Here is a 13,135-nt window from a genome sequence, read left to right on the forward strand (position 1 = left end):
TTATGGATTGGGGTACAGGGACACTCAATACTGTCAGCTATTTTGACAACAGCAGACTAAGAAATACTGAAGATGGGTCAAAACCCACTGAATTTCATATCTAGAAGTCCTTGTCTCAGCAACAGCACTGCTGATGGGAGAACAGGTCACTTTACCAGGGGGCTGGAATCAACCACACCAGCACTTGGTCACTCAAACCCTATCAGGGCAGCCTGGACAACCAAGTAGCCTGGGATCCAGCCTGACCACCTGCATCTGGTCCTGGCTGACACCCACCATAACAGGAAATCCACCCTGACTCTCTCCAAAGGGCTGGAGAAAGGAGAAATCTCCCTGGGATTTGGGCAGCAGACTCCTCTGACTTTCTGCCACCCACTTACCCAGTGCCACAGGCTCTGCCCCACTGTTAAGGGCTGAGAAAGGGACAAACTCAGTTCTAGGAATGGGCCAAGCCACCACAAGCCCTCCAGCCACCACCACCCTACCAGGCACCTCATCCACAGCCACATCAGGTCAGAGATCCACCAAATTTTCCTTTTTAACTGCAGTGATTCACAGCAATAATCCTTCCCTGACTGCTTAGTCTAGACCAGGGCAAGACAAATTAGGAGCTACAGCCAGAGAGAGCGGCAGGGTCTGTCTGCGTCTAGCAGTTTAAATAAAGAACTCCCTTTACAGTCATCACAAAAAAGTCTTATTTCTCTCTGCTAAGCCAGGAATACTCCACTAGGCTATGGACCAGCCCTAGATGCAAGCAGTTCTTAATCATCAGGCTGGACCTGACCCAGGGATATAACAGAGAAGCGTTCCAGAGCCCATCTGTCCTCTGGGTTGCTGCTTTTAGTGTTTACAGAAGTAAGGAGGCTACACGGTCTGGCGGGCTGGAAATCATGGGCCTGTTCCTGGCTTTGCTGCTGGCACTCAAGGGAGCATTGGGCGAGCACTTCCCCTTTGCTTGCTCATTAGGAAACACGGATGGCGCAGCCCTCCTGTACCATGCTCTCAAAGATGTACATGCTGGTTTGGACAGCCTGCAAGCAAAATCCTACGTACCCAGTGTGCCACAGGGCTTATTCTTGTAGATGCAAATGTCGTATCTGCAAAGAGAAGGAGAAGGCGGCATTAAGAACATGCATGATGTCGGCAACTCCAAAATCTTCCGCGAACACTTCTCAATTTTACCAATGATTCACGTACAAAACAGGCTCACGCAACAGTTCTGCCATAGAGAGTACAGACTGCAACAGGTAAGAGATGCCTCAGATCCATATTTTGCAATACTCCCAGGCTGAGACGCACTGTGTTCTTTTAAGGATAGCTCTGACGTACGGGTCACTTAACTACTGAACAACACTGGATGGGGTCAGAGGTGGGGTTTTGATGAAACACAGTGAGCCAGCAGCCCTGAAGCCTTGTGGGTTTGGCTGGATGGCCCAGTGCTGCTAACGAGCATCCAGCACATTGCCGTGAGCCAGCCACTTCCCTTTGGGGAGGATCAGGCTCATGGAACTGCCTTGACTGATGAGGACTTTGTGTCTGCACACTCAGATCTGTCGCATTAAATCCTATCAATCGAACACGCAGCTTTATTTTTTTAAACAACATACATTTCAGCTTGAAATTGTTTCACTTCAAAATTCACTTTAGTTTCATTATAATGCTAATGTGATTTTTTAAATGATTTTTTTTTTCTCAGCTTCATTCTTCACTGAGAATTTTCCAAACAAATTCAATATGGGTTGATTCAAAATGATTCTTTCCTCTGTCCCTGGCTTGGACTTTTAGCCATTGCATCAAGGAACTGACTGCACATCATTAGCTGCAAATGAGGAAAAGCTAAACGAGGACAGCAAAGTACGATTTCCTCCCAGCTGAAAGGCATCCTTGCAATGGGACACCGGCAGCACCTCCAGAAGATGGAGCATAGGCCAGAGAGTGAATATTGTTGTTTACGTGTAGAGATGAGCTGCATGCCCTCCCTGCCTCTGTTTACATTCCTTCTCCACATTCTGCTCTTTGTATGGAGGGGAGACTCAAATATTTGGGTTTTTGCAAAGCTTTGGCAACACTAAGTTTAAATCTACACAGGGAACAGCTGGGCGGTGGGTGCTGCTCCTTGGCCATGAGGTGCATTGCAACCCAAGTGTGATTTGGGTGCATGACACTGAAGGCACTGACTGTGATGTGACTTCGGGGACTCCTGAATGGGCAGTTGACCTTCTGACACCACTCCTGATTGACTCAGGGGAATGAAAGCAGGAAGGAAGCAAACTGGCAGCACACAGGGGGTTAATTGCAGCATGTTCCTGGTGATGGCTCCTGTCCCTTTGGCCCCCGGTGCTCTCTCAAAGTGTCCGAAGCTCTCACCTCCGGCAGGAAGCCAAACAAGTGAAAAACATTTGTTGCTTTGTTCCGAGCGGATCCGTGAAAGCCTTCGGAGGCTCCGATTCGACACATCTCCATGAGAGCAAAAAGCCCACAGCTCAGCAAGATGTTATCAGGAATTTATGAGCAACACAGCCGGATGTGCTGGTGCTGTCCAAGCTGGGCGGCGAGTGGCTGAGGGTTAGCTCAAACATCTGGTGTGAGGCTGAAGAATTCGGAGTCTGTGCTCATGTCCCACATGTGTGGAGGAAAAGCAGATGCTACAGCTCTGGGAGGATGAGATTAGGGTCAAGGGGGTGCTCTGCTTGCTCCTCCTGAGCGCTGTATAGGCTCATGGGATGCACGTGGATCCACCACTTAATAGGGAAAAAAAAAATGTGTGACTAAATCTTATAGGGTCCCTGCCCCACCAGCCAAGCAGTGGCTCTCTGGTGCCCAGGGTGCAGGCAGTGCCTGGCTGCTGAGAGCTGCTTTTTGGCATCCTCCATCCTCACAGCTGTCCTCTCCATGGCCTCCATTCTTTCAGTTTTCCTGTCAGCATTCTCTGTGCTTCCTTTCATACCCTCTGCTGTTCCAGGATCAGGCACACAGTTATTTCAGTGGGGATTATTTGTGCCATGTGAAGGTTCAGATGCTTTCTTTCAGCTTGGGAGTGGTCTAATTCACCATCCAGCTTAACTTCACAGAATCACAGAGTTGAAAAGGATCTTTAAAGGCCATATGGTTCAACTCCTCTGCAATGAGCACAGACACTTACAGCTCAATCAAAGCCTGATCCAGCCTGACCTTGAGAGTTTCCATGGATGGACCCAGGCCATTTGTACAGGAGTGGGGACAGGCAGGCACCTCTAGGACTGTTCTTAGATGAGATGAAGTCACTTCAAGGGAGATTTACCAGCTACAAAGGAGAGAGCTCAGTCCTACATGTAGGCATGCAACATGAGGGAAATCACATCCTATGTTGGCTGGAGACCCTCTGCCATTGTCATGATGCTCGAGTCACACTCATTTTTCCTTCTTCATCTTCCACAGAGGAAGCAGGTTGGGTTCTCTGTCTCAGTAGGTTGCTGAAGTCCAAGGACTGCAACGTGCCCTGCTGTACATCCTGCTCTATGGACATGCTGGTGCACAAATACCCATGGCTGCAAACTAAGCTGTTTGTGAGCACGACGACATGGAGAGAAGACATCGGAGGATGGATGATGGTTATCTGAACTGCAGTAATCTGCATTGCTGTGGCAGAACAGGCAGGCAGCTGGGCTGAAGGGTCAGCCACTGCCAAGCCAGCTTGCTGGGGAATGAATGGAAGGATGTCTTGGATGAATCACGTGGATGGAGGTGGAAGAGAGCTCTGCCAAGGTTGGGAGCTTCCTTACCTGGTGATCAGCACCGCGGTGTCGTGGTTAGCTATGCCATTCTCAGGAATAGCATTCCCATTGCCGTTCCTGTTCACAATGGATTTCTGCCATTTGCAGAAGCTGTCCAGGGATTTGCCAGCGTGGTGGTTAATCTCCAGTGTGGGCTGGAATAGAAGCAATATAACAGCATGTTCCCAGAGAAGCTCTGATGTGAAGGAACTGATGATTTCCATGCCAGCAGAACACTGAAACCAGTACAGACACCCACCCCCGCTCAGAGACACCAAGAGGAAGCACGACTTCTTAGAATCATAGAATCATGAAGACTGGAAAAGAAGTCTAAGACCATCAGGTCCAACGATCAACCCATCCCCACCATGCCCACTAAACCATGTCCCCTTCAGGGTTATTAAAACTACTTAAGTCTCTCAAAAGCTACCTTATCCTCAGAGTCCCATCTTCTCACAGCTTGAAACCAGTTCCCAGCTGCCTTTTGGAGCACATGGTGCACCCAGAAGAGTGCATGGGGTGGGGAGATTTCCCAGGGTAACATCCAGAGGGAGCACACAGCTCCCCAGAGGGAGTGCAGCAGCACAATGCAAGCAGCTCAGCAAAGCCCAGCTTACCTGATCCTCAGTGAGGAGAATCAGTCGAGTCACCAGGATATTGACAATATTGCCCAGACTCGAGTCCTGGAAAAGTTTGGCAACCTGACCTCCAAGAAACAAGAAAAGACGAGTCTTAAAAATGAGCTCGGTAGCAGAGTGATGGGGCAGGCAGCTGGAAGGTGGGCACATGTTGGGCACCTATATGGGAAAACAGCATTGCTGAGGGGTGTAAATACAATCCTAAAGGAAGTAGAAATCGGAATGAGACTCCACGTTACTATTTGGATTGCAAAACCTCCTATAACTTGTTCAGACCTTGGTGTCTCCTTCTGGAGAGGTTTGAATGGTGAAGATGGAAACCTGCAGCACCTATACCTTGCTCCCTAAGTTGTGGAAGCTCTGTGGCTCTGGCATTATGCAGCCTTAGGGATGGAGCTTTGCTGGCTGCCTGTCAGCAGGGAACGAGACAGCATCTCTCAGAAATCTGCTGCCACACGGTGGGTGTTTTACAGCAGATGAAATAGTTTGAAACTGTATTGTTTTCAAATCTGGCATCTGCTTTAGAAATGCAAACAGAGCAAGCCATGAAAAGAGATCCTACAGAGGACAGGACAAAGAACTATCACAAGAGAGGCTTTCATAGGTTTGATGGATAACCTCCAAACTCATCTCACCTCACAGGAGGACTCAGCATGACCAGTCGAAGCTGTTAATGCATCTAGCCTGGCATCCTGCTGCCAGCGATGACCTCAACATGATGCCGCAGAGGAAGCTCCTCTGCGGTAACCCAGAGACACAGGCAGAGCTGTATGGAAGATCAGGGGGTACTTCTCCCTACCCCTCACACTGATCAGCCCCAGGCGTGAGAGCTGACTGTCCTTATGCTTTCCCATGTGTCTCTCAGCTTGGCTGGCTCCATTTGCATTGCTAATTTGAGATGAGAGATGCTGTTCAAAGAAAGGGCTTTGTTCTCCCAGTCTAGATCTGGCCTAGTGTGGTCACAGAGGCCAGAGTTTAGCTCTCCTGAAGTGCCTCCCAACGTACAACACACAGTCCCTGCAGGCTTCGGAGTATCACTGTTCTGGGACAGTGGCAGCATGTCAGGATTGTTGCCCGGGAAGGAGCACTACAATCTTGGAACAGATCTCACTTCCCCACTATGCTCCCTCCGTACCACTCATCATCTCACAGGAAAAGCATGTCTCACCCTTTGCCAAACCCAGACATGTGGGGTTCAGAACAGGCTTTACTCAGCTTTCTCTCTGCTGCTGGGTACGCAAGCCTCTGGGCTCCCCAAGCTCCATGATGTGGTTATAACACTTACAATATTCATGATGGCCAGGATGTACTGCTCTATGTCCCGCCGGCCGTGGTACCCCACCATCATTTTGTCAGCCACCACGAGGGTCTCCACGTAGCGCTCTGTGCTGACGGATCTCTTCAGCGGCAGCTGGCCTCGCTGGCTGTGGTTGCCTGATGGCTTCAGCGGGGACGGCTTCAATGTCCTCAGCCACCAGTGCCTCCCCTTCCAGGGCTTCTCATCTGTAGAGGAAAGAAATTTGGTTGCTGCAAAATCACAGAGGTGAGTGGTGGATAGCTTGGTTTTGGAGCTGGGAAGGAAAGGCATTGCAAGGCTCTGTATGTACTGCATGTGGACCCAGCATACACCCAGCCCTGTTCTTGTGCTGAGGATTCCCAGGGGCTCTGCTGGCATCCTGCTGCCCTCCTGCCTGTGCCCACCCCGCCGCAGGCAGCACCTCCACTGCTGCTCTATGGCAGGGCCCTGCCCTTGGCTCCGTCATGGGGAAGAGCTGTGTGGATTTAGAAACTACACAGACATAATCTGACAATAAAGCCACTGCAGATCATTTCCTCTTTCCTTTTCCTGCCAGGACCTGAATTTAGGACTTGGCTTTTCCTCCGCAGACATGGCTGCAGCCTCCAAAGCAGCAGCAGGTTTGTAGGATTGAGCTCCAGGCTTTAAGTGCTGCTGACCTGACTGCAGAGATGTCCCCAGCGGGGTTTGTCTGCTCTGCCCCATGGCTTGAATCCCACTGTTGGGCAGGAGAGCTGTCTGGGGCTTACAGCACTACTGTGCAGTGGGGAGAGAGCTGGCTGCAACCTCCTCTGCTCTGATGCTGGATTGCACTGTACTTGGAGAGCCTGGGTGCCACAGGGGCCAGGGGCTTCACCCAGGCTCTGGGACTGAATTCTGGCAAGGATGAGAAGGACACAGGCATGCGGGGAAGAGGCTGAGCATTTGTGAATTATGATTTCTCAATCCTAAATTGGCCAAATCTGGGAGGATTTTTGTAAGAACAATAAGAGAGAATTTTTTCTCAATTCCACCCTCTACTTACAAATCCAAAGGCCCTGCTGTGAAGAAGAGAGCACAAGAGTATTCCAAAGACCAGGCCACCAGAAATGCTTAGCATGGGTAAAAGTAAATACATAAATAAAACTTTCTTAAATGCAAGAGGGTGGATTTGTCTATTTGCCACAGAGGGAAGCGTGGACTTTCCCAGCCTGCACTGGGATGGACTGAAGACATTTGGTGGGTGCAGATACCTAGCACGCCGCAGGCTGCATCCATGTGTGGGTACTGGAGGGATGATCGCTTGTACACAACGTGGGGGCTGCCCTTGCCCTCGTTCCCTGCGCTGACGTTGGCTCCTGGGCTCAGCGGTTCGATGAAATATTCCTCCTCATCTGCAACTATTACCCCGTGCTGTGAAAGGAAAGAAACAGAGGAGGTAGGGAGAGAAATGGGTGACATGCTAGTGGCTTCTCATAATGAACATTCTGATGGTTAGTCCCTGCATTTCTGGGAGCTGACAAATAGCTGAGAGAACATGCAAGATTCCTTCATTTATGCACAAACACTGAATCATACAAAGCTATGGACCAACGCAAACTGAGCCAGCTGCTCATGGATACCTCAGGACATCCACACTGAAGTTCACAGAAAATCACACTAATTCCCTGCAAAATTGTTTCTTATTTCATGCATTGATCTAATTAAGATCTAATTACGATCTGTCTGTGGGATCCCAGGTACCATGCCTTCACTGCTGCACAACTCAGCAGTGAGAACTACTTCCTTTGCTTTTCAACCTCACCCAGAAGCCTTCGGATGCTGCTCAGGACCTGAATACCAGCTGGGAAACACAGGCATAGATCTGCAGAGGAGCATGGATGGTCAGAGGCTTTTGTGAAATGTTAAACCTCTGCAATGTGAAGTCTGATTTTCACTGAGATTTTCAGCCAGAACCTTTCCCTGCAGCCTAAAATCCTGCAGCTACCACTTCCCCTTTTACACCCCGACCATCCATTTCTATCAGATGACTGTTTCTGCTCCTGTATTTTTTGATTTAGCTATTCAGATATATTTTTTGTTGTTGTTCTCCCATCTTGAATGAACAAATCGGGGCTATAAGCCCAGACTTTGCCTTCTGCCAATGGACCTCCCTGGGAGACCACAACAACCAGTGGGAGCAGCTACCAGCAGGATGGGCAACCCAATTCACCAGCTGCTCTTCTCTGGCTGGTCTTACCCTTGCTGCAAGCTCTACCTCTATATAAAAGTTTTGGGCAACATAAAAAGGTTCCTTCAGACTAAAGTAACATGCAGACACTCATCATTCAGTCTCACCTCCAAGAAATGGAGGTATTCTACCAGCTGAACTTTACCAGTGAGCAACCAAGGCATGAAACTTCCCGGCTTTGCTCAAGCAGACCTAGAGTATACCCAGAGTCTCAGCCTTCTGGCCATCCTCCAACTCTGGGTGCACAGACTCCCAGTGATGGGATGTCACGCAACAGGATGGCATGTGGCACAACTGGGACAGGATCTGCCATATGGTTGCGGGGAAGCAGATCTCTGCAAAACATCTCGAGGTCCTTACGTGGAATGAGCCATCCGTGTAACAGCATTTCTGCTGGGCAAGCGGGGAGAGCCTCTCCGAGGTGATTGCTGCCTCCGCTATGGGTCTCTCCCCACCTCCCTCCCTGCTACAAAAGCTGAATCGGGGCAGTGTGCGCACGGCGAAGTCCCCATCTCCAGAGTGCCGGGGGATTTCCTCCTGCACCAGGCCCTGTTGCTCTTGGCTCCGCTCCACCTTTTCAAACACAAGCGAGGTACTGTGAGGTTAGCCTGGCGAGGGCTGCGGCGGAAAGCTGAGTGTCGGCCTGCGAAGCCAGCTGGCTGCCGGCATCGCGGGACGGGGAGAAGGAGGTCACTGCCGGCTTGGGGCAGAGCAGCAGGAGGGGAGAGCACATCCTGCCTGCAAACCAGGAGCTACTGGGAAAAGGTCCTTCCCAGCCACCCGGACGCCGTGATCTGCAGCTTCCTGGGTGCATACAAGAGGTCCTGTGACTCTGCAGGAGTGAAGCTCTGCTGTCACGGGACTCTGACCCCGCAGTCCAAGCGCTGAGGTCTGGGTGGTGGACGTGACACACGCGTGTTGAAAGCGGGCGGCGAGAGGCCCTGAGAGAGATCTCTGTGGTTTGTGGGGGAGCTGAGCTGGATATCCTGTCTGTGATTCACCCAGGTCAGCTGCAGAGCAGGGATGGTTTATTCTATTAGCTTACAACCACGCTTCGGAAAGGCACTGCAGCTTGGCCCGTCCACCTCCCCTCACATGCACTCACAGCTGACGTCAGCCTGGCAGCAGGGCCATCTGCCCAGCTCCAAACATCTCGTCTTCCCCACTGAATTCAGGAGGGCAGTGCAGATGGAAGCAGACACCAAGGGCTGAGAACCAGCCTGTACAGCAGCCTTTGGGGAGCTCTGACGCAAGAGGAGAGACAGGCACATTTCTCTCCTGAGGTTGTTTATGCCTATAGCTGCGATCTGCTGACTGGAGGATGTGAGCCCTCCGGTTGTTGCACAGACGCAGCCCTGTTGAACCCAGGCCTCCCCGGGCTGCTCCTGCAGGCTCCAGATGCTTTGTTCTGGGCCCTGCTGGCAGCTCCTGGCTCTGATGTTTTGGGAAATTGACCGTTTTGCCCTTTGCCCTCAGTTAAGCCTGGGTGAGGTGTATCCCGCTCTGAGGCCTGCTGCACATGGACATCTCCATCTCACATCCCCAAGCATGACCTCAACCTTTCCCTCCACATCCACTGAGCATGTCCATCAGCGCCACATCTCCACGGTTCTCAAACACCTCTAGGGACAGTGACCCCACCACTTCCTTGACAGCGTGTGTCGATGCATCATCACTCTGAGAAGAAATTGTTTCTAATATCCAACCCAAATCTTCCTTGGCACAGCTTAAGGCCATTACCTCTCATCCTATCGATGGGAGTGAACCTATTGGCAGCTGGGGTGCAAGCATTAGAGCGCAATGCATTTTACAGAGCTACACATAAATTGTACAAGGATGCTGGAGTTGGACACGGCTTGACACTTCTTACCCATTTTCATGCCATGTGGAGTCATCCCTTTCTCCTTCTGTTTTGCACCCCATAACCAGCACCGGTCCCAGCCTGCACCCATTGAACACCAGAACACAGCCTCATTTGCATCATCTAGGAGTCCTCTGAGATCTTCTGTCCTCACCTATCCCCTGCTACGCAGACCTGGTGCTGCCTGGAGGCTGCAGGGCAGCAGGAGTGGAGCCAGGAGGGTTTGGCTGCTAATCATTCAGAGTGATTAGCACCTCTGGGTACACAGGTCTGCTCAAGTGGAAGAGCAGCCCCACTCTGGCAGCTAAATGCACCAGTTTCCCCTTGGCCAATTTCCTGGCCCTGTTGTCCTCGTGAAGCCTGATGATCCTCCTTGCTGATGCCTGTAGCTCTTCACAACAGGAGAACAGAGTTCAGAAAAAGGAGAGGTTGCTGGATGACCCCCTGTACCTCTTTGTGCCTGGCTGCATTTCCCAGACAATCCCTGGTATCTCTCCAGAGCTAGACCATCTGTGGACTAAAACATTCCAGCATAAGTGCAGCGGGCCATTGCTTGCTTTGCTCTTGGTGCCCTCTGAAGCACGAGGTAGACTAACGCTGGATCACTTCTGGCTAGCAGTGTTCAGCTACCCTTTGACTCTTCTTTTTAGAACATCAGTAAATTATCTAAGACTTCAGCAGAAGTCCTGTATCTAAACAAAAGGCTAACTCAGGAACCAAGAATTTATGCAACTCTGATTTTTGGCTGTGAGATGGAAACATTAGACTCTCTGATATAATGAGTCAGATTCTCATTTCTGTTAATAACCCGCAGCACTGTTCTGGCAATGTGATTTAGCAATAAATCAAATGCAAATTCATTCCCATTTGGAAGCTCTTCCACACTGCCAGAATGCTGCTAAGTGGTGGGGCTATAGCACAAATATGAATTTGGCCTAGAGAATCTATTGCTACATGTTGCTCCTCCAAGGGAGCCATCATCCTTGGGATTCACTAACAGGGATGTTTGCTCCATTCCTCCATCTGGTAGGTCTTGAAATGTGCTGTGTGAGCCAGAAATATCAGAAAATCACAGAAAAATAAGGATGAGATTCCTTAACAAGTGCTGAAAGAGCTAATAAATCATACCCAGAGTATTTTTGAGAGGCATTTGTCTGGCCTGTCTGTAAAGATCTCCAATGATATTGAGGCATGCACTCTTCAAGAAACCTCAGCTATCCTTAGCACTACCATCTACCAGTAAGCTTTCCTGATAAATTTAAGACCATGATGTCTAATCCTAGCTGTTGGGAACATGCAGAACAGATCACTTCCTCCTCCTCTGAAGCAGCTTTGCTGATTTGAGGCATGCCATCTTGTCCCCACTTGGTATTCTCTCTTCATATTGAAAAATACTGGTTATATCTCAAGTTTTTTCCCCCTAGAAACTATGTTTTCAGCTCCTGGAATCTGAGCAGAAGGGAAAAGCAACCCCAGGAATGGAGGTGCAGTTACAAGGAACGGAAAGCACTTCTGATGTTTTTGGTTGTGACATGAAACTTCTATCCTGCTGTACTTCTTCCTTGCCAGCACTATATATAAAATATATCTATTGCTGCTACTGTTGGAAGTTCTGTGGTGTTCTGTGGGAACTGTAACAACACTCTAAAGCCTGGATTATTCTATGCCAGTTAAAAGCAATGGAAAAAATCTAACTGACTTTGGTAGGAACTGGATCTCAACATGGATCACAAATGTAATAAGGAAGCACGCCTTCACCCTCAGCTGACTTTCGCTGCCACCTTTTGCGAAGTTATATTTTAACACTGATCTCAGGCCTTTATCTCCACCATGAATCCATCTGCTGGCACCCAAACAGAGTTTCTACACCAAATATCAAAGAAATTGCAATCTGTTCCGCTTCATGGGTAGCTCTGGTTGTCAGCGTGGCCCTTGGATGAGCAAAATGAGGGGACTCACCAGTCCATTGCAGTTGCTGATGGCAACCTTTGAGTTCAGGTACTGATCCTGCAGGTGGCCCGCATAGTGGCAATCCTCATGGAAATCATGCTGCCAGTCCACACCATCTCGCTTCCAGTATTCGACTGTGAAGTGCTCAGCCAGCAGGTTGGAGTGCAGTGTCAAGTTGAGGAGGAACTGGGTTCGATGGGCAGAGACTTTGTAGAAAACCTGCTGCTCCGATGGCTCGTAGGGCAAGGAGCCCAGACTGCGCCGAGGGCGTTGCTTCAGCTGGCTCCTCATGTCAAAGGTAAGGAAGTCCCCGTTTTGGTCCACTTGGATGGGGAATGCAATTTCATAGTGATCGAGGCTGGAAAGGAACTCCTCTGGGGAGGAAAAGCAAAAAGGAGGAATGACATTCTGCCAAGAGTCATAGCAAAACAACCAACAGTTTCAGCACAGAGTCACAGCCAGGGCAGGATCCTGACCCTGGGAATTCTGTCACGTAGCCATTGTGCTTGCAGCAGTCTCACACCCACCTCCTGCAAACAAAACATGCATCAGCAGGACAAAAGCTCAGTGCTCAGCCCCTTGCAGCCCTCTAGGACTTTTCAGCTGCTTGTGGCATCAGAGTAGCCATGTGGCTTCCCTGCAGCCTGACGGAGGGACCAAGCTCACTTGTGACAGCTTGCAAGAGACATCTAAAACAAAGATAAGCAGAAAGATAAGGGATTTCAAACTGTAGTACAGCAGGAATATGATAAACTGGATTCTCTTCTCTGTTCAGTCTGTGTGATCCTTGGGATTCTCTAGGAATTCCAGCATACAGAACGCAAACCATGATCACAGCTGCATTAATACACTAGGTATGAGGCATCCTCCTAAGATGCACCAAGATGGTGTTCTTACAATCAAAATAACACATTGGGTGCCCAGAACTCCCCAGCTGTGCTAAAAAGGCAGCAAAATCTGAGTCTCCAACCAGCCTGTATCTATTGCACCATCACAGCTCACCAGCTACGGTGCCCTTGGCTTAGCACCTCCTCTTGGGGCTCTTGAGGATATCTCCTACCACTTAGGAAATGCACTTTGACAAGGTCACTGTCTGAAGTGTCTGACTGCGCTCGCACAGCACTTCTGGCTGTCAAAGAAATTGGCACTCTGCAACCTCTACAGAAATCTCATGGTTTTTTTTTAGCAAAATGTCTACAGAGCGGGTCTGAGCAGAGGTCTAGCTGTATCTGGCAGCCTCAAGGCTGGAGGCTTCAGCAGAAGACACAAAAAATCATGCACTGAATAGGATAGCTCTTCACTCATAGCACTTTTTTTCTTAAGTCCAAGGGTTGGAGATTTGCTCATAGAGTGGGAGAGGATCTGCCCTCTTCATGCTGGAAGAACATCACTGTGCTTCCTGCATTCTATGTGTAGCTGTTTCCTGAG

The 13,135-nt window shown here is 49.8% G+C and overlaps 1 protein-coding gene across 1 annotated transcript in view; it reads right to left on the reverse strand.

Moving 5' to 3' along the window:
* ADAMTS10 (ADAM metallopeptidase with thrombospondin type 1 motif 10) overlaps window positions 1–13,135 on the reverse strand; it is a gene marked incomplete at its 3' end in the record, with an annotated part of 34,140 nt that overhangs the window by 17,916 nt on the left and 3,089 nt on the right. The window contains exons 2-7 of the mRNA XM_079546705.1: window positions 11,717–12,081; window positions 6,920–7,079; window positions 5,676–5,893; window positions 4,370–4,453; window positions 3,762–3,907; window positions 1,054–1,097 (exon numbers count right to left, since the gene is read on the reverse strand). Of these exons, the coding sequence (XP_079402831.1) occupies window positions 1,054–1,097; window positions 3,762–3,907; window positions 4,370–4,453; window positions 5,676–5,893; window positions 6,920–7,079; window positions 11,717–12,081 (1,017 nt within the window). The remainder of the gene's footprint in view (window positions 1–1,053; window positions 1,098–3,761; window positions 3,908–4,369; window positions 4,454–5,675; window positions 5,894–6,919; window positions 7,080–11,716; window positions 12,082–13,135) is intronic.

The sequence above is a fragment of the Tetrao urogallus genome, assembly GCF_951394365.1.
Source record: "Tetrao urogallus genome assembly, chromosome: 25".
NCBI lineage: Eukaryota > Metazoa > Chordata > Aves > Galliformes > Phasianidae > Tetrao > Tetrao urogallus.